At 51.4% G+C, this 18,320-nt stretch overlaps 3 protein-coding genes across 7 annotated transcripts in view; 1 reads left to right on the top strand and 2 right to left on the bottom strand.

Moving 5' to 3' along the window:
* The window catches only part of NUMA1 (nuclear mitotic apparatus protein 1), a 75,596-nt gene extending 68,479 nt beyond the window's left edge, over nt 1-7,117 (top strand). For all 4 annotated transcript variants that reach the window (XM_045818342.1, XM_045818343.1, XM_045818344.1 and 1 more), the window contains exons 17-26: nt 713-823; nt 914-1,132; nt 1,244-1,401; nt 2,516-2,762; nt 3,892-4,120; nt 4,740-4,876; nt 5,264-5,437; nt 5,650-5,766; nt 5,837-6,058; nt 6,397-7,117. In XM_045818342.1, coding sequence (XP_045674298.1) covers nt 713-823; nt 914-1,132; nt 1,244-1,401; nt 2,516-2,762; nt 3,892-4,120; nt 4,740-4,876; nt 5,264-5,437; nt 5,650-5,766; nt 5,837-6,058; nt 6,397-6,408 — 1,626 coding nt within the window. In that variant the 3' untranslated portion in view covers nt 6,409-7,117. The remainder of the gene's footprint in view (nt 1-712; nt 824-913; nt 1,133-1,243; nt 1,402-2,515; nt 2,763-3,891; nt 4,121-4,739; nt 4,877-5,263; nt 5,438-5,649; nt 5,767-5,836; nt 6,059-6,396) is intronic.
* A 2,501-nt stretch (nt 7,118-9,618) lies between these two features.
* On the bottom strand, nt 9,619-12,489 carry LOC123805518 (interleukin 18 binding protein). The gene is made up of 6 exons (XM_045818148.1): nt 12,386-12,489; nt 11,950-12,038; nt 11,330-11,536; nt 10,533-10,656; nt 10,306-10,453; nt 9,619-10,058 (listed from the first exon to the last, which is right to left on the bottom strand). The coding sequence occupies exons 1-6, from the start codon at nt 12,487-12,489 to the stop codon at nt 9,996-9,998; spliced, it is 735 nt and encodes a 244-aa protein (XP_045674104.1). The 3' UTR covers nt 9,619-9,995.
* Nucleotides 12,490-13,760: 1,271 nt separating this feature from the next.
* Nucleotides 13,761-18,320, bottom strand: part of RNF121 (ring finger protein 121) — an 82,254-nt gene continuing 77,694 nt past the window's right edge. The window contains exon 9 of one of the 2 annotated variants that reach the window (XM_045818147.1): nt 13,761-13,899. In XM_045818147.1, the coding sequence (XP_045674103.1) occupies nt 13,890-13,899 (10 nt within the window). In that variant the 3' untranslated portion in view covers nt 13,761-13,889. Of the gene's footprint in view, nt 13,900-14,281; nt 15,548-18,320 lie in introns of those variants that run through there. The other variant, XM_045818145.1, reaches the window with a different exon arrangement.

The raw sequence follows: 18,320 nt of genomic DNA, 5'->3' as shown, positions 1-18,320 counted from the left end.
CCTGGTGAGAGGAGATGTAGGAGAGGTGAGGCCAGGTGATCCTGTCCAGTATCACTACAAACTAAGCACTTGCTGGCATTGCAGGTAGACAGAGAATCAGACACGGGCCTTGTTCCCAAGGAGTCTGGTCTGGAGAAGGGGCAGTGCCAGCACCATAAATCAGTCCACATGGGCTTTGGAGTCAAGTGCACCAAGGGTCAGATTTTACTTTGCTAGTTAGTCTCTATGTCTCTGGCCAATTTGCTTAAATTTCTTGAGCTCAATTTTTTAAACTCTGAAATGGAGATAAAGTTACTTCCCAGAGTCACTCTGAGGAGATATGAATTCACATGTCGTGGGAGCTCATATTTCAAGCGCCTGGCCCCATACTCTGCACCCAGGTGAGAGCATCGGTTTCCTTCCTCCTTGGGGAGACTGTGTATTCAGGGGAAGAGGGAATGGGACAGTTTGTGCTTGGCCTCAAAGGAGATAAGGCTGTCAGAACTCCACCAGACATGGCCTGAGCTGGATGGGAAATCTGGAGACTGTGAACCTTGAAAGGTGTATGCTCAAGTTGGGGAAGGGGGAGTGGTAAGAAAAGGATTTTTTTTTCTGGCTTTTGTTTCCTGAGAGAAAATGCCATAGAGCCCAAGGGGCCAGGGCAAGTCAGTGGATTTGGGTGGAGCAGCCAGACCGTCACCCAGATCAGCCTTCCACATCACATGCTTTCCAGGCCCAGGGAGGGGAGAGCCAGCAGGAGGCCCAGCGCCTCCAGGCCCAGTTGAATGAGCTGCAGGCCCAGTTAAGCCAGAAGGAGCAGGCAGCTGAGCACTACAAGCTGCAGGTGAGGAGCCCAGTCCTGGCCCACTCTGCTTTGCCCTCTACTGTCTCCCACCCTTACCCGCCCCCCCCCCCCCCCAAACTGTCCACACAGATGGAGAAAGCTAAGACCCATTATGATGCCAAGAAGCAGCAGAACCAAGAATTGCAAGAGCAGCTACGGGGCCTGGAGCAGCTGCAGAAGGAAAACAAGGATCTGAGGGCCGAAGCCGAGCGGCTGGGCCGTGAGCTACAGCAGGCTGGGTTGAAGACCAAGGAGACTGAACAGACCTGCCGCCACCTTACTGCCCAGGTGCGCAGCCTGGAGGCACAGGTAAGGATCTGGCTGGACAGACTCCCTTACCCCTGTCATAACAGATCCCTTTGCCCTCCTCTCCTAAGCCATCCCTGCCTTAGGCTTCTCTTCACTCTTCCTGCTTCCCAGGTTGCCCATGCTGACCAGCAGCTTCGAGACCTGGGCAAATTTCAGGTGGCAACTGATGCCTTAAAGAGCCGGGAGCCCCAGGCTAAGCCTCAGCTGGACTTGAGTACTGACAGCCTGGATCTGAGCTGTGAGGAGGGGACCCCACTCACTATCACCAGGTCAGGAGGTGCCCTTCTTCCCACAGTCCGTTGTCCATTGAGAGGCTACTGTTTATCAGGCTCAATCCTGGGCACTGGGGCTGTGACATAAATAAGACATGGTCCCTTTGCCTTCTGGAAGCTGACTCTCAGAACAAAAAGATTTCAGTGAGGCTGTCACTCCTCAGTCTTGAAAGAAGTGATAGGAATGTGTGCCCAGTGGACAGAAGAGAGCAGTGAGAGCCAAGGCCAAGAAAGAGCCTCGCTGGGCTGGGAAGTAAAGTTGGGAGAGCCAGCTGGATTCCCCATTGATGGAGGCTGGTGCTTTGAGGGACCTTGGAAGGGTTTGAAATTGAGTACATGATCAGATTTGCGTGTTAGCTTATCCTTATAATCAATGCAGAAGCTGAGACTGGAAACATTTGTTTTTATTTAATATTTGTACGTATCACACAGTTATAGGCACTTGGAAAAAATAGTAATTCACTTAACAGAGGAAACTGGGGCATAAAGGGCAGTCAGTTGATCAAGGACCCACAGTGGCAGAGCTGGGCTTCAACCTGGGCAGCCTGGCCCAAGTCCTTGTTTTTGTCAGCACTCTGGTGCTTCTCTCAGATGTCATTGTCAGTCTAGGTGAGAGGAGATGAGGCAGACCAGGGGAGGCCACGAGGGCAGAGAGAAGTGTGGTGAGACAGGACAGGGAAGAGGTAGAATTGTGCCCATGTTCATAGCTGGGCAGCCTGGGTGGAGGCTGCTTCCCTTAGCTGAGACAGGAGAGGAACACACAGGTGGGCTCAGATGGGGACATTCATTGTGGTGCAGCTGTGGGTGCCCAGAGAGGTGTCTGAGACAGTGGATGTACAGGTTTGAAGAGTAGGGTCTGGGTTAAGGCAGAGGCCTGGGAGTTGCCAGTATTGAAGAGTTCAAAGGGCCGGGCCATGGGAGTGGATGGGCTCACCAGAGACGGAGAGCCCAGCTGAAGGGCTCTCCTTGGTACCTCTGAAAAGTCAGAACATGTGGTGCTTGACCAGGTCTGTTTATCATAAATGTAAGAATTGGTCACTTTGGAGCAAAGGGATGGACAAAATGCTTTCTGGCCCCAAGAATGGCACCTCAGCAGGCTTCTATCCTGTAGCAAGCTGCCTCGTACCCAGCCAGACGGCAACAGCATCCCTGGAGAGCCAGCTTCGCCCATCACCCAGCGCCTGCCCCCCAAGGTGGAATCCCTAGAAAGTCTTTACTTTACCCCCATCCCTACTCGGGGTCAGCCACCCCTGGAGAGCAGCCTGGACTCCCTGGGAGACAGCTTCCTGGACTCAGGACGGAAGACCCGCTCTGCTCGTCGTCGTACTACACAAATCATCAACATCACCATGACCAAGGTCAGGCTCCTGGGAGTGGGGCTGCAGGACAGTAGTGCTCATGTCTGCTCCAGGGCACCTTGCCACGGGGTCCTCAAAACAGCCCTAAGAGGTGGGCAGGGATGGCCAGTCCATGTCTTATGGAAAGGGAAGCTGAGATTCTAAGAAGGATCTTAGGCCTCTTTTGTAGAAAAGGTCAGGGCTGTAACTGGACACCTATCTGCTGACTCAAAGGCTGGAAACCTCTCCGTGTGTAGCACTGACCCTGCACAAGCTGAAGGGAGAGAATATGGAGAAGTTGTAGCTCAACTGGGGTCTCCCAGCACAACCCCAGGGTAGCTGAGATGTGTTGTGTCCGCCAGTGGGCTGCCTGCCAGCCTAGGGGGCTCTGGCCCTTGTTTCCATATTCTAAGGAGATTAGGGAGGGAAGGAGAGGTGCCTTTGGTGTAGAGGGAGCACTTCTGTGGGTAGGGTGCCATCTGCTACCAAGAAGCTAGAGAAGCTCACAGTGGTGTCCAGCCTTTTGGCATCTCTGGGCCACACATTAAATACATTATCTCTCTCTCTCTCTCTTTCACACACACACACACACACACACTCTCCCTCTCCCTCCCTCCCTCTCTCTCTCTCTCTCTCTCTCATGTTTTAAGTAAATTTACAATTTTTTTTTGTTGCATTCAGTCATCCTGGGCCATGAGTTGGACCCCTGCCTGAGATGGTTGGGACCCTGACAAGCTTGAGATGGGAGATGCAGGAGCTGTGGGATGAGCCTGACTAGCTCAGGAGACATGGGTTCCAGCCCTGGCTCTCGCACTTCTTAGCTGTTTGATTCTTGAGCCAGTCATTTCATTTCCTTGCATCTCTCCTAAAATAGTCTGATACATTCTGCCTCCCTTCCCTCAAAGCATTGTTAGTGGGTAGACTCTGGAAAAGTGGATAGAAAAGAGTCTCGATACCCATAGCACCTCTGCAGGATTCTGGCAGCCCTTTTCTTGCAGATGTCCAGCTAAGAACCCTTGCAGAGCAGTGTGGAAACTTGCGGAGCCATGCTGTAGGATCCGAGGGCTTCGGGAAGGGGGAACAGCGGGAGGCTTCTTTAGGGTGTCATGGTGCCCGCTCCACCCCACAACAGATTCATCCTTTCTTACAGAAGTCAGATGTGGAAGAGCCAGACAGCGCCAACTCATCCTTCTATAGCACACAGTCTGCCCCTGCTTCCCAGGCAGGCCCGAGAGCCACCTCCTCCACCCAGTCTCTAGCCCGCCTGGGCTCTCCTGATGACGGCAACTCAGCTCTGCTCAGCCTGCCTGGCTACCGGCCCACCACTCGCAGCTCTGCTCGCCGTTCCCAGGCCAGGGTGTCCAGTGGGGTCCCTTCAGGTGAGGGGACCGTTTCCTACCCTTACCTAAATGTTGACTGGGAGCACATTGTGGCACAGCGAAAGGACAAGCATTTAAAAACCTAAGGCTAGTTTCCTGGCTGCCTTACTGCAGTCTCAGGGCCTCGGCTGTCCAGCAAAGGTGAATTGGAAATGCTCACACAACAGGCCTTGGAGTCCCAGCATAATAGTGAAGCTCAGAGGCTGTCCAGAGCCCTTCACACCTTTCTCAGGTGGTGAGGGGCTGCCAGAGGACCAAACTGGCCAGTTATTTAGATTCCTCTGGGAGTCTCTTGCCATTTAGGGACCCCCTGGGTATCATTTCCTGGCCCACTAATAGATTTCTCTTGGTATCATAGCATCTATATATGACCTTTTTTGACTTCTCCAGGGAGACAGCAGTGAGCGAGCCCCCATGGTAGATATGGTCTGTGAGCCCTGCTCCTCTATCTGCAGCTCTGAACAGAGCAGGACTCTGGGCTACTGGGCTTGAGGTTCGCCGGGTAGGTGGACAGAGTGGTGGCAGCAAAGGCTGGTGAGATGTAGGAGAATTGCTGCCTTCACCCTCTCTTCCCGGCCTTCTAGCCCCCATTTGCTTGAACTTATCCTGCCCCCCCCAGGAAGGAACAGTTTCTACATGGGTACTTGCCAGGATGAGCCTGAGCAGCTGGATGACTGGAACCGCATTGCAGAGCTGCAGCAGCGCAATCGAGTCTGCCCCCCACACCTGAAGACCTGCTATCCCCTTGAGTCCAGGGTGAGCTCTGAGGTCACCTGCATAGGACCTGGTTGTGCTGGCTCACCTCTTCCTCTTGGCATTCCTTCCCAGTGTCACTTGCTGACTAGCTTAAGTAATAGTGCCCTGGGTATCTGATCTCCTGAGGAAGGCGACTAGATGCTTCTAGTAGAACAGCTGGTAGGGAAGGAGCTCAGGGGTGAAGTCATTGGGGGTGGGCAGGAGCTTGGAGCAGTATGTTTGGGACTGTTTTTCTATGGCCATTGTGCAGGGAAGACAAAGGGGAGGGAGGCCTTTTGTGACAGGAAGGCTCCAGCTGTTCCTGATGCCAGGCCAGTGAAAAGTCTGGGGCAGTCCTGATACATCTCCAGACAGCTTGGGTCCACTGACCACTTCCACTCCATGCAGCCTTCCCTGAGCCTGGCTACCATCACAGACGAGGAGATGAAAACCGGAGACCCCCAGGAGACCCTGCGTCGAGCCAGCATGCAGCCAACCCAGATAGCTGAGGGCACTGGCATCACCACCCGGCAACGCAAACGGGTCTCCTTAGAGCCCCACCAGGGCCCTGGTACCCCTGAGGTAGGCAACATTGGCTCCTGTGTTTTATTCTAACAGCCTGCCAGGTCAGGTTCAGCTCAGCAAATTTGAAAGTGGAGGCTTCTGGCTCGGGGGCAGAGGGGATGTGCTGCTGGTTGGACAAGTTGACTTACAAGGTCCACTCAGCTGAGACGCCTGGCTTTGGATGTGAAGTCCTCTTATTGATGTCTGCCTAATTGGTCTCTTCTCCATAGACTAAGAAGCCCACCAGCTGTTTCCCACGCCCCATGACTCCCCGGGACCGGCATGAAGGGCGAAAACAGAGCACTACGGAGGCCCAGAAGAAAGCAGTCCCAGCTGTTGTCAAACAGGTTAGTTGGGGGCTGAAGGGAGACACTGGAAAGGCAGCAGTGAGCCCCATCTGACAGCCCCTCCCCATAGGATGACCGCCGCCAGTCCACAGCCTTCAACATCCTCAACACGCCCAAGAAGCTTGGTAACAGCCTTCTGCGGAGGGGGGCCTCAAAGAAAGCCCTGTCTAAGGCCTCCCCCAACACCCGCAGTGGAACCCGTCGCTCTCCTCGTATCGCCACCACCACAGCCAGCGCTGCCACTGCTGCCGCCATTGCTGCTGCCACTGCCACTCCTCGGGCCAAGGGCAAGGTGGAGACACTAACAGGGAAGGGGGAGGGTTGAACTCAGGAAGCCCAGCAGGAGCATGGGGCAGCCCCAGGGCAAGGCCAAGCTAGGCCAGTGGAGGCTGGGCGCTAAGCAGGTACTCCTTATCTTGGTGAGCTGCTTATTGTTAGAGTGGAGACAGACATATCCATTCCTAGTAAAACATCCGAGCTGTTTAGACACATCCAGCAACTGGTAACCTGAAGATAGATCTGTCCAGGGCCACACCATGGAAGGGAGCCTAGTCGGGGGGCTCTGGGAGCAGCTGGTGCAGGCTGATACCACAAGTCTCATCCAGCCAACTGACTGTGTTTCTCTTTCAGGCAAAGCACTAAAGGACCAGTACCAGTGAGCGGCCCCACCTATGTCCCTGATGCTGCCCTTGCCTGGTTCTTCTACTGTCCCTCAGTGCCTTCTCTCAGCTTCCAGGCCAAGAGTGGCCAAACCCCTAGAGACAGTGATGCCTGGCATACCTTGGCCTGGTATCTGGACCTTTACCAGAGCCTTCACTAGGTGAACAGATGGGTCTTCAGAGTTGGCCTGGAGCCTGGACAGTCTGGGTCCTCTCCCTACCTTGCCTCCTGATGTTTTTGCAAAGCAAAGTCATTTCTCTATCACAAGATTTGAGGATGGCTTTTAGCAGCTTGGTCTTTGGGCTCAGCCAGTTCCCCTCAGCCTCTGGATCTAGAAGGGACCATTGGAGTAGCAGGCCCTGGTTCCTGCTATTCCTGGTGGCTAGGTAGGCGTAACAGGGGGCCTTGCTCTTAAAGTCCAGGACTAGGCATTGACCTGGTGGGAACACTCTACCCCCAGGTGCTCCCATCCAGCCCAAGGGCACAGTTGCCCAGAGGATGTTCTTTTCCAGGACAGCAGGGAGGTGGTAAGGGGGGGTGATAGCTAGCCTTCAGCAGCAGCAGCTCATCCCCACCTTCCCTAGACTTTTACTGGGGTGGGATCTGGATGGATGGAAAGGTTTTTAAGGGCCAGGGATGGATCTTTTCTAAATGTTATTACTTGTAAATAAAGTCTATTTTTCTCCCTTGACTGCTGAGATGCCTGATCTGTGTGGGAAAGAAGAGAAATCTGGGTTCTTTAGAACTTACCTTTGTTCCTGTTGCGCCTTCCAGAACCTGCCTTCTTAAAAGTCCCTTCAGCCCAGACAATCTTCTCATACTCCACTGCTGACCGCTGCTCATGGAGTGTTATGGGCTGTTCTTTTCTGAGGGTCTGTGTCCCCTGAATGTACTTTTGTCTTTAGCTCCTTCCCATAGTCCCTCCTAGAACAGGCCAAGTTCTGTGAATGGGAAAATGGCCTAAATTTTCTGAGATGTCGGCATGCCTCTATGGAAAAATCATTTATGAATGCCCTTTGTGGGCCAGGCGGGATATGACAAAGATACAGCTGTAGAACAGAAGCAGCCTCTGCCCATATCCCTCAGACTCTATTTGAGGAAAAAAAAAATACTGGTTTAGCTTAGAGAGATTGTAGGTTCAGTTCCAGACCACTGTGATAAGTGAGCATCGCAATAAAGCAAGTTATACAATTTTTTTTTGGTTCGCAGGTGCATATAAAAGTTATGTTTACATTATACTGTAGTCTATTAAGTGTGCAATAGCACTTCTAAGAAACAATGTACATTAATTAAGAAGTGCTATCTACCACTTGAGCTTTCAGTGGTTTGCAGTGTTTTTGCTGGTAGAAGGTCTTGCCTTGATGTTGGCTCCTGACAGATAAAGGTAGTGGTTGCTGAAGGTTGGGGTGGCTGGGACAATTTCTTAAAATGAGAAAATGAAGTCTGCGGCATTGATTGACTGACTCTTCCACAGATGATTTCTCTGTAGTATGCAGCGCTGTCTGACAGCGTTCTACCCACAGACTGTATTTCAAAACTGGAGTCAATCCTCTCAAACCTTGTGCTACTTTATCAACTAAGTTTATGTAATTTAACAGGTGTCCAACCTGCAGCCTGTGGGCCACATGCAGCCCAGGATGGCTGTGAATGTGGCCCAACACAAAATTGTAAATTTACTTTTGAGACTTGTGATTATGTGTTGCAACATATTTAATATGTGGCCCAAGACAACCCTTCTTCCAGTGTGGTGCAGAGACGCCAAAAGTTTGGACACCCCTGGAATCCTTTGTTGACATTTCAACATTCTTCACAGAATTTTCACCAGGAGTAGATTCCACCTCAAGGAACTACTCTGGTCATCCATAAGAAGCAACTCCTCATTAAAGCTCTATCATGAGACTAGCAATTTAGTCATATCTTCAAGCTCCACTTCTAATTCTCTTGCTATTTCCACCACATCTGCAGTTACTTCCTCCACTGAAGTCTTGAACTCCTTAAAGTCATCTATGATGGTTGGAATCAACTTCTTCCAATCTCCTGTTAATGGTGATATTTTGACCTCTTCCCACGAATCACAAATGTTCTTAATAGCATCTAGAATGGTGAATCTTTTCCAAGTTTTTAATTTACTTTGCCAAGATCCATCAGAGGAATCACTATGGCAAAAACCTGAAAGTTGAAATTACTGATCCATGGGTTGCAAGATGTGTTAACGGGCATGAAAACATTAATTTCATACATCTCCAATAGAGCACTTGGTGACCAGGTGCTTGTCAATGAGCAGTAATATTTTGAAAGGAATCTTTTTTGTCTGTGCTGTCATGCAGACTTCAGTGTTTCATTTGCAGAGAACAGCACAGGCAGAATAGATTTAGCATAATTCTTAAGGGCTTTAGGATTAACAGTAAATGAACACTGGCTTTAACTTAAAAGTCAGCAGCTGCGTTAGACCCTTTGATGCCAGGTACTGACTTCTCATCTCCAGCTATGAACATCCTAGATGGCATCTTCTTTCAAAAGAAGGCTGCTTCTACATTGAAAATCTGTTTAGTGTAGCCACCTTCATTATCTTAGATCTTTTGGACAGTTTGCTGCAGCTTCTATATCACCACTTGCTGCTTCACCTTGTGCTTTTTTTATATTATGGAGACAGCTTTCCCTAAATCTCATGAACCAACTTCTGCTAGTTTCCGACTTTTCTTTTGCAGCTTCCTCACCTTGCTCAGCCTTCGTGGAATTGAAGAGCATTATGGTCTTACTCTGGATTAGGTTTTGGCTTAAAGGAATGTTGTAGCTGGTTTCATCTATCCAGACCATTAAAATTTTCCATATCAGCAATAAGGCTCTTTTGCTTTCTTACTACTAATGTGTTCACTGGAGTAGCATTTTTAATTTCCTTCAAGAACTTTTCCTTTGCATTTACAACTTGGCCGTTGGTGCAAGAGGCCTAGCTTGTGGCCTATCTCAACTTTCAACATGCCTTCCTCACTAAGCTCAATCATTTCTAGCTTTTGATTTAAAGTGAGAGACAAGTGACTCTTCCATTCACTAGAACACTTACAGGTCATTATAGGGTTAATGAGTGGCCTGATTTCAATGTTGCATGTCTGGGGGAATAGGGAGGCCCAAGGATAGGGGGAGAGATGGCGAACAGCCAGTTGGTAGAGCAGTCAGAAAACACACATTTATCAATTAAGTTCATTTAGGTACTGTGGTTTATGGCACCTAAACAATTTCAATAGCAACATCAAAGATCATGGATCACAGATCATAACAAATACAGTAATGATGAAAAAGTTTGAAATATTGCGAGAATTACCAAAATGTGATATGAAATGAGCAAATGCTATTGGAAAAATGGTGCTAATAGATTTCCTCAACACAGAGGAAGGTTTTTACAAACCTTCAATTTGTAAAAAGTGCAATATCCAGGAAGCACAGTAAAATGAGGTATGCCTATACAAGCATAACATATAACATTCAGTTGCTGCAGAATGTGGCCTGAGCTGAGAGACAGCCTAGACCTAAATGATGAGGTGGCATTTCAACCAGGCTTTAGAGTTCACCTGTCAGGCAGAGGGGACCCTCTGGAGGGCTTCTTCAGTAGGGGGCACAACTCTCCTCAGCCCAGCCTGGGGAAAGTGAAGGCAGACAAGGATAGAGTCAAGGGGGAAGGGACATTTCTCGCCACATTCCTCTAGGCCATGCTGCCTCTGCTTGAGTCCAAAGTTCTTTCTAGTTTCTACCTCAGGCTTGGGGACTTGGGGGACTATTTGTCATTAGCTAGAGACTACTCTGGGTGGAGCCCACCTACCCTTTCCTCCCCACGCTGGAGCAGAGCTGCTCCTATCCCTGGAAACCTTTCCTCAGTTTTCTCACCAAGAGATGGGCTGGGATGACGTGACGCTGGACAGTGTGCTCAGGATCCATAAAAACACAAGAGAAGTTGGTGCTGAGCAAGGCTGGGCTCAGCTCCTCCAGCACCAAGGCCTTCCACAGCTGGGTGCTTGTGCCCCTGCGCTCCCGGCTGGAGTGGAGAAGAAAGGCCATGAGAGGGCTGCAAGAGGCTGCCTCCCTCCCGCTGGCCTCACCACCACACCCCTCACCTGGTGCTGCCCTCCCACAGCCGGCCTGGGAGATGCTCTATGAAGGAACCATTGCCCAGCCAGTAAAGGATGCTGAAGTGGTGGAAGCAGCTGTAGGCGGTACAGGACAAAGTCAGCGTTCCATCTAGGGATACAAGCAGCCATCAGCCCTTCTGTAGAACAGACCCTCCCCCTACCATCCTCTGGCCTGCCCACGCTGCCCAGCTCTGCAGTCCCCACGATCCAGGGACCTAGAGTGCTGCCTGCACACCACCCAGGTGGCCAAGTTTGCTAAAGAGGAGGGGTAGTTGTCTACAACGGAAGCCCAGAGCTGAGCAAGAGGAGTTTGGGAACAGGTCCTTGGTTCAGGTGATGACCTTTTCTAGTGTCCAGCTTCACTAACTCTGGGAGCCCCAGCCGAGGAGGCAGCTCCAGTAGGCCACTTCTTCCCTGAGGTGGCCAGGAGGCAAGTGGGCTATGAGAAGAGGGGCTAGACCTTGCAGCACACTGCAGTCTAGACTCTGGGCAGCTGACCTTCTGGGCATAAGGAAAGACTTCTGACCTTTCCTTATGACTGAATTCTGGCACATTTGACATGGAACATCTTGGGAGCTGGGCCTGTGTGCACATTCATGATGTTGGGTGGGAGAGGGAGAGGGAGAGTGCCGAGTGCCCAGCCAAGCTGGCTGGGTTGGTGGGGAGCTGCATCACAAAAGAGCTGGGGGCTACGTTCAGGAGTCAATCCCTTGGATCCTCTGTGCCCACAGCCCACCCTCCAACCATTGTGCCCTCCTGGGTTCTTTAAAATTGCTCCTTACTTAGTGAGACTTCCACTTCTGGCCAGGTCACCTCCAATGCTGGGCAGCACTTAGCTGTTGTGAGAGTTGGGGGTCGGGAGGAAGAAGGGTCTTTTGTGATCCCACCTGAGGTCGTGGCAGCTGTGACGGCCTGAAGGATGGGCGTGGCTCTGGCCAAATGGCAGATGATGTGGGCACACAGGAATAGGACCCACAAAGGGCTGGTGTCTGAGGAAAAGAAGGTCACAGAGATCAGCAGCTGTAGGGACTGCCTGGGAATGCTCAGCACCCAGGTTCAGACCTTGATTGGAGAAGGAGTTGCTGCCCAGATACAGCCCTGGCCCAGAGATTCCTGGGCTCTGCCCAGGGAACTGGAGGGGCAGAAGGACCCTCAGCTCATTCCTCCTGTCGCTTTTTTGAAGGGAGCAGAGGAAGATTTTGGAATGGAGCCAGAGCCAGAGCACCTAGACAGAGGCTGAAAAAGTAGCAGTACAGTGGAGTGGAGTCACCTGGGGGCTACAGCTTGGGGCAACCACACCGTTCTCTTGCTCCATTCTGTTCTCAGAACCCTTGCTGCTCTCCCCTTCCCTCCCCTCCCCTCCCCTCCCCCTCATTCCCCCAAACACAGCCCCAGGTCCCACCTGGTGTCCAGTTCCATCTCGTGGTCATGATGTATGTGTCAGGAGCTGGCGTGCCTGGCTCTATATATGTATGTGATGAACTTCCTCCTCTTTGGGGGCAGGCGGGGGTGGAGAATGGTGAATAACTACTTCTTCACATTTTAAGCGTCGCCCTCTCCTCCCTGCAGATTCCACAGTCCCGAGTGGGTCTGACTTGCATGGACTGCTGGGCATCGCTATTTCCTCTGTCCACCTGTCCCAAATGACAACAGGAAGGCAGGCATCCAGCAGAGGCTGGAGCTCTTCAGCACGTAGAGACAAAGCTGGAGTGTTCTCCAGGGACAGTTTTTTTTTCACCCAAGCTCTTAACTACCAACCATGCTAGTTTCCAGTCCATCCTAACCCCTTTAGTATAGGGATAGAGAAACAGGGGCCCACAGGGGGACAGGGCACTCACCCAGTCACAGAGGGAGACAAGGCTCTCTTCACTGCCAGAGTTGGTTCTGGGAAAGGCAGGATAGAGTGAAATCCTTCTGGGAAAGCACTGGCCCCACACCCCATTTCACTTTCACTTTTACTCTAACCGAGTCATTCAAAGTAGGCTATATGGACAGTGAGCACAAACAGACACGCCACCTGGTAGGTTCCTGCCCCCCGGGCCTGAGCCAGAGTTCACAGTGGGCAGCAGCTCCTGGCACACCCTACTCTCCAGATGGTATTAGACTGGGTGGGGGCTTTAGTCTATCCTTAGTCTCACCTTCCCATGGTCACAAAGGGTAAGAAAGTCTCTTTCACAGATCACATTGATATTCAAGGGGACAACTGTCCTAGGCACTGGGGACCCCAACATGTTGCATTACTTTGACCATTTCATGTTCAATGTCACCCCAGCCCATCCACACCCTGATCTTTCTCAGGCTCCCCACTCCCCCAACCACTGAGCCAACACCTGCCCAGAACCACCTGAACTCAGATTCTCCCGTCTCTCAACCCAGCCCCTTGGCCAGAGATGCAGGTCTAGGTTCACCAGATGGTCTAGATTCCCCTACCTGGCTCCCAGGAAGCCTGAAGAGCCCTGCTTTTCGTAATAGCCCTTCTTGGAGCTCCACAAGCTCAGTTCAGCTATGCCTGGTCCCATGTGAGCCACATCATGGGAACTGCACTGATGGCACTGCCCAGACTTGTCTGCAGGAACCTCTCAGAGCCAAGCAAAGGCCATGAAACATGAACTGGTGCCCTCGCCCTAAAAGAAGGGCACTTCCCAGGGAAGAGGGCAAATGGCCTGGCACTTGCTCCAGCAACACCAGCCTGGTCGCTGATGGAATAAATGGAGCTGGGGCTGTGGCAGGGCCAGGACTAGGATGAGGTGCGGTGAGGCACTCACTGCCAGGGTCATGGAGGCAGAAAAAGAAAGAATGGTGACCCAATGCATGCGTTTATCAAGTGTGAAGGACAAAACCTAAGTGACTGAGGTTTGTGACTTCTGTGGTCAGCAGGATGGCAGAGCTGGGGACAGAGCCAGGCAGGTAAGGGCACGAAACTGGGTTTAGAGGATGCGTTAGGAACACTGTCCACTCCAATCCCACAGGGGTTTTCCTGATGTGGAAAACCAGACTCGTACTAGTTTAGAAGACAAGTCACATCCTGTTTTCTACGACTCTGCTTGACATTTTCCAACCGCCAGTCCCTCCCCTACCTCCTGCCCCAGGAACTCCTAGGCTGCAGGGCACAGGGAAATGCTGCCTCAGGCACCCCGGCACCCTGCAGCTGTCAGGAGGCAAGGCTGCCCGGGGCTCCCAGACACACAGTCCTTTGAGGTAGGGGTGGAGGCTGAGATGGAGAGGAGATAGGCTTCTGCTTCAGAGTGTCACCAAGAACCAGAGTTAGGCCGCTGGGAGGTCATGGGACTCAGGACTGGTGAAATGTGAAGAGCGAGCTTTGAACAGCTGGGCCTCAGCTTCTCACATGAGCCTGATGTGGGAGTTGAGGGGACAACAGTGAAAGGATGATCCCTGGACCCTTCAACCAGCCCCTTCTCCACCCTCTGAAGATGGGCACGAGCAGTGGGGGACCATGGGAAGCCACACTGAGTAAGAGAATCAAAGCTGATGATGGCCCCTGAAAAGGGGTGGTGGCAGGGCACTGACCTCAGGTGGTGAGGACATGGCCACCCGGTGATGCCCCAGGGCCCCTTCTGCCACAGGACAGGAGCCTGACATTCCACCACTCCCAGGGATGCTGTGTGGGGCCAACCACCCAGGGCCCCAGCTCTCCAACGGGAACAGCAAAAGGCAGCCAACGCACCCCTGAGGACCCCAGGGAAGGAGGTGGGAAAAAGAAAAGCAAGATAATGTTCAACTTTCCAACCCAGCTCATGGAGCTTTATTAAGAATGGAGTGACAAGATCTTTCTTGGTTCTTGCTGCCCTTGAAGGGGTAGGCCCAACTGGGCCATACTCCCTAGGAGCACAGTGAGGAAGGCCCATGTCTACCATCCTACTTCCTTCAAAATGCCTAGGACCAGAGCTGGGGTCTGTCTCCCTGGAACCCCTTTTCAGAAGCCATACTCACCTGGGCCTTACCCTCCTCCCACCTACCCCAACTCATGCTGGCAGGCCCAGGCAGGGTCCTTGAATGACGAGGCTGACACAGGGATACTCCCTGGCCTGGGAATCCCCTGCCAGCTTCCAGGGAAGACTGACGACAGGGAGAAGTCTCGTGTTTCTTACAATCCCTCTGCCACGCCCATTCAGATGAACGTACACACACTCGCCCAGGCTTTCGGGGAAGGAAGTGATGTGGCAGAATGGCCTTTGGCACATGTCACCACTTCCTGGCACAGGAGCCCCCATGGCCTCCGATGGGCTCCTGGCTGAGCACAGTCCTGCTCGGGGCAGGCTACTCAAGCTGTTACTGCTTCTGGCTGACCACAAACAAGTCCTCAATGCATTCTGAGGCGCTGAGGCTTCCCTCACTGGAAAAGTCATAAAGTTCCACTTGCCCCAACCAGCCTATGGCTCCCGGACAGGGAAAGAGAGAAGACACCTCACCTCTCAGTACTCATCTGTCACCAGTCGGAGGGCTTCAGCTCTTCCACACAGAGTGTGTCAGGCTTGAGCCCCACGGAGGGAAGGAAAGAAGGGGGTGGGCTGAGGCTCTCAGCCAGAGGCAAGAAGGCTCCTTTAAACCAAAAATGTTGTGGCTTTGCTCCTGCCCTGCTCAAGCAGGAAGGATAAGGCCTGGAGGAGTTGGGGCAATTCTTATGCTCCACAATATAAAAGGTTTTTAAATATATTCATCAAAATAGTTTTCTTTTAAAAAGCTCCCACTGCTGACAGCCCCACTGGCTAGCTCGCCATCATATCCCTCCCCAGCCCGGTCACAGCCAGAAGGGTCCTGATGGCCCAAGTGCCCCTTGAGTATTTCCCCCCAGGAGGTCTTGAAGGGCAGAAAGGAGTGTGCCCTGAGGTCCATGGTGGGTGGATGCTCTTCTGCCTGACTATTCCAGGCCCAGGATGTAGTTGATGCCTTGTACCAGGCCAATGATGACAGGCTGCCAGGCTACCAAGTATCGAAGCCAGTCCAGCAGCTGCCCATACATGACGTGAGGCCTCTCCCAGCTGCCAGCGTGTTAAAGGAAAGAGGCCATGCACAGAGCTGCTAAGGTTGGTCTCAGGGGTGGGTTTGCCCATGTCCTCCCTGGGACTGCCCGCGCTTTCCAGTTGTTCCACAAAATCAGCCTCTTTCTAGAAAGTCTCACCAGCCTTCCCATGTTGGAATAAAAGGCTAAACCCAGAGAAAAGTGGAGGGAGGGCAGAAAGGAACAGTGGAGAAGATGGGGGTGGAGAGGTGAAACTAAGTCCTCCATGACTGACATGCAGAGAGGGTCGCCCATGCAACAGCTTCTCTGAGAAAAGACTGGCAGTGTGAGAGAACACAGCCTTGGGACTGCTGTAAATGCACCTGTGCCAATGGCTACAGGGAAGCTGGGAGTTAAATAACACAACTCCAAAGGTTCTTATAAGGCCCAATAGGGAACTTTTTCTAGGTCAAGGGAGAGGTTGAGTCTAGGGACAGGAACAAGGGAACAAGAGGCCAGTCACAGGAGATAACCCCTGGCAGAGGCCTCAGGAAATCCCCACCCAGAGGCACTAAGCACCAGGTCCTACTGAGGCCCAGTGGCTCTGGAGATGAGTTCCCTTCATTTTGCTTTATAGCTAAACAATGGGCAAGACATCAGGAAAGGAAGCCTGGGATTCCAGTTCTGGGCAAAGAACAGGTTGACCTCCTGAGACTTGGGGGAGGGACAGAACCTCTCCAAAGGCATCAGAAAGAGAAGACTGACTTCTGGCCAAGATGGAGGCATAGGTAGTTGCACTGTGCCTCCTCGTGCAACCAAAACTAAGGACAACGAGAATTTAGAAACAAAAAACAACCAGAACAGAGAGAAATGAACTGAACGGAAGTCTGACAACGATTCATCCAGACTGGTAAGGAGGGGCGGAGTCGGAGGCCTACGGAGAGGGGTTCCGGCAGGAAAAAGCGGTGGCTGGCAGACATGGGTGCGCAGGGCGCAGGCGGCAGTTGGCAGACCCCACAAGTGCTGGGGCAGCTGACAGACCCGGTGGCAGACCCTGGGCGTGGGGAGGCAACGAGCAGAACCAGTGAGGTGCACAAGGCAGCTGGCTGTCCGCAGCCACACATTCACGCGCAAACTAAGTAAAAACAGGTAGTGCGACACAGACCACACAACCCAGGGACCCAGCACCAGGAAACAAAGCCTAAAGGCACCGATTGAAAACACCTGTGGGGGTTGAGGCTGGGAGATTCTCTCAGCCTCACAGGAGGCTCCTTGGAGAAACCCACAGAGTCCGAGAGAGTTCACAAGCCCACCCGCCCGCGAACCAGCACCAGAAGGGCCCAATTTGCTTGTGAGAAGTGGCAAAGGGGACTGAAGTCCTAGAGAGAGCGGAGCAGGCGCCATCGTTCCCTCTCGGGTCCCGCCCCCACATGCAACATCACAACCCAGTGACTGAGGTGCCCCGCCCTGGCGAACACCTAAGGCTCAACCCCTCATATGTAACAGGCGTGACCAGACCAAAAGAAAAAATAAAATAAAATAAAATAAAAAAGATGGCTCAAACAAAATTAAAAGCCCCAGGGCCAGTTTTTTAAGTGACCGATAGCCAACCTATCAGATGCACAGTTCAAAGCACTGGTGATCAGGATGCTCACAGAATTGGTTGAATTTGGTCACAAATTAGATGAAAAAAAAAATGAAGGCTACGCTAAGTGAAATGAAGGAAAATGCACAGGGAACCAATAGTGATGGGAAGAAAACTGGGTTTCACATCAATGGAAGGGACGAGAAAGAAGAAAGGAACAACCAAACAGAAAAGAATGAAGAAACAAGAATTCAAAAAAATGAGGAGAGGCTTAAGAACCTCCAGGACATCTTGAAACGTTCCAACATCCAAATTATAGGGGTGCCAGAAGGAGAAGAGGAAGAGCAACAAGTGGAAAAATTATCTGAACAAATAATAAAGAAGAACTTCTCCAATCTAAGGAAATAGACTTCCAGGAAGTCCAAGAAGCTCAGAGAGTCCCAAAGAGGTTGGACTCAAACAGGAACACACCAAGGCACATCATAATTACATTACCCAAGGTAAAAATGAAGGAGAGCATCCTAGAAGCAGCAAGAGAAAAGGAAGCAGTTACCTACAAAGGAGTTCCCATCAGGATGTCAGCTGATTTCTCAAAAGAGACCTTGCGGGCAAGAAGGGGCTGGAAAGAAGTATTCCAAGTCATGAAAGGCAAGGACCTACAGCCAAGATTGCTCTATCCAGCAAAGCTTTCATTTAGAATGGAGGGGCAGATAAAGTGCTTCTCTGATAAGGCCAAGTTAAAGGAGTTCATCATCACCAAGCCCTTATTATATGAAATGTTAAAGGGCCTTATCTAAGAAAAAGAAGATAAAAAATATGAACAGTAAAAAAAGACATCAAACTCACAGTAACAACCATACCTAAACAAAAGCAAACTAAGCAAACAAATAGAAAAGGAACAGAACCACAGAAATGGAGATCACATGGAGGGTTAGCAACAGGGAAGTGGGAGGAGGAGAGGGGGGAAAAGATATAGAGAATAAGTAGCATAGATAATAGGTAGAAAAGGGGGAGGGCAAGGATAGTATGGGAAATATAGAAGCTAAAGAACTTATGACACATGGACATGACTAAAAGGGGGGGAATGTGGGTGGGAGGGGGTGGGCAGGGTGGAGGGGAGTGAAGTGGGAAAATGGGACAACTGTAATAGAATAATCAATAAAACATTTAAAAAATAAACAAAATAAACTATAAGTTCCCTGCAAGAAAAAAAAGAAAGAAAGAAAGA

Source organism: Phyllostomus hastatus, unplaced genomic scaffold, assembly GCF_019186645.2.
Source record: "Phyllostomus hastatus isolate PE091 unplaced genomic scaffold, TTU_PhHast_1.1 phas_scaffold_317, whole genome shotgun sequence".
NCBI lineage: Eukaryota > Metazoa > Chordata > Mammalia > Chiroptera > Phyllostomidae > Phyllostomus > Phyllostomus hastatus.
This window is presented reverse-complemented; position numbering and strand designations above follow the sequence as displayed.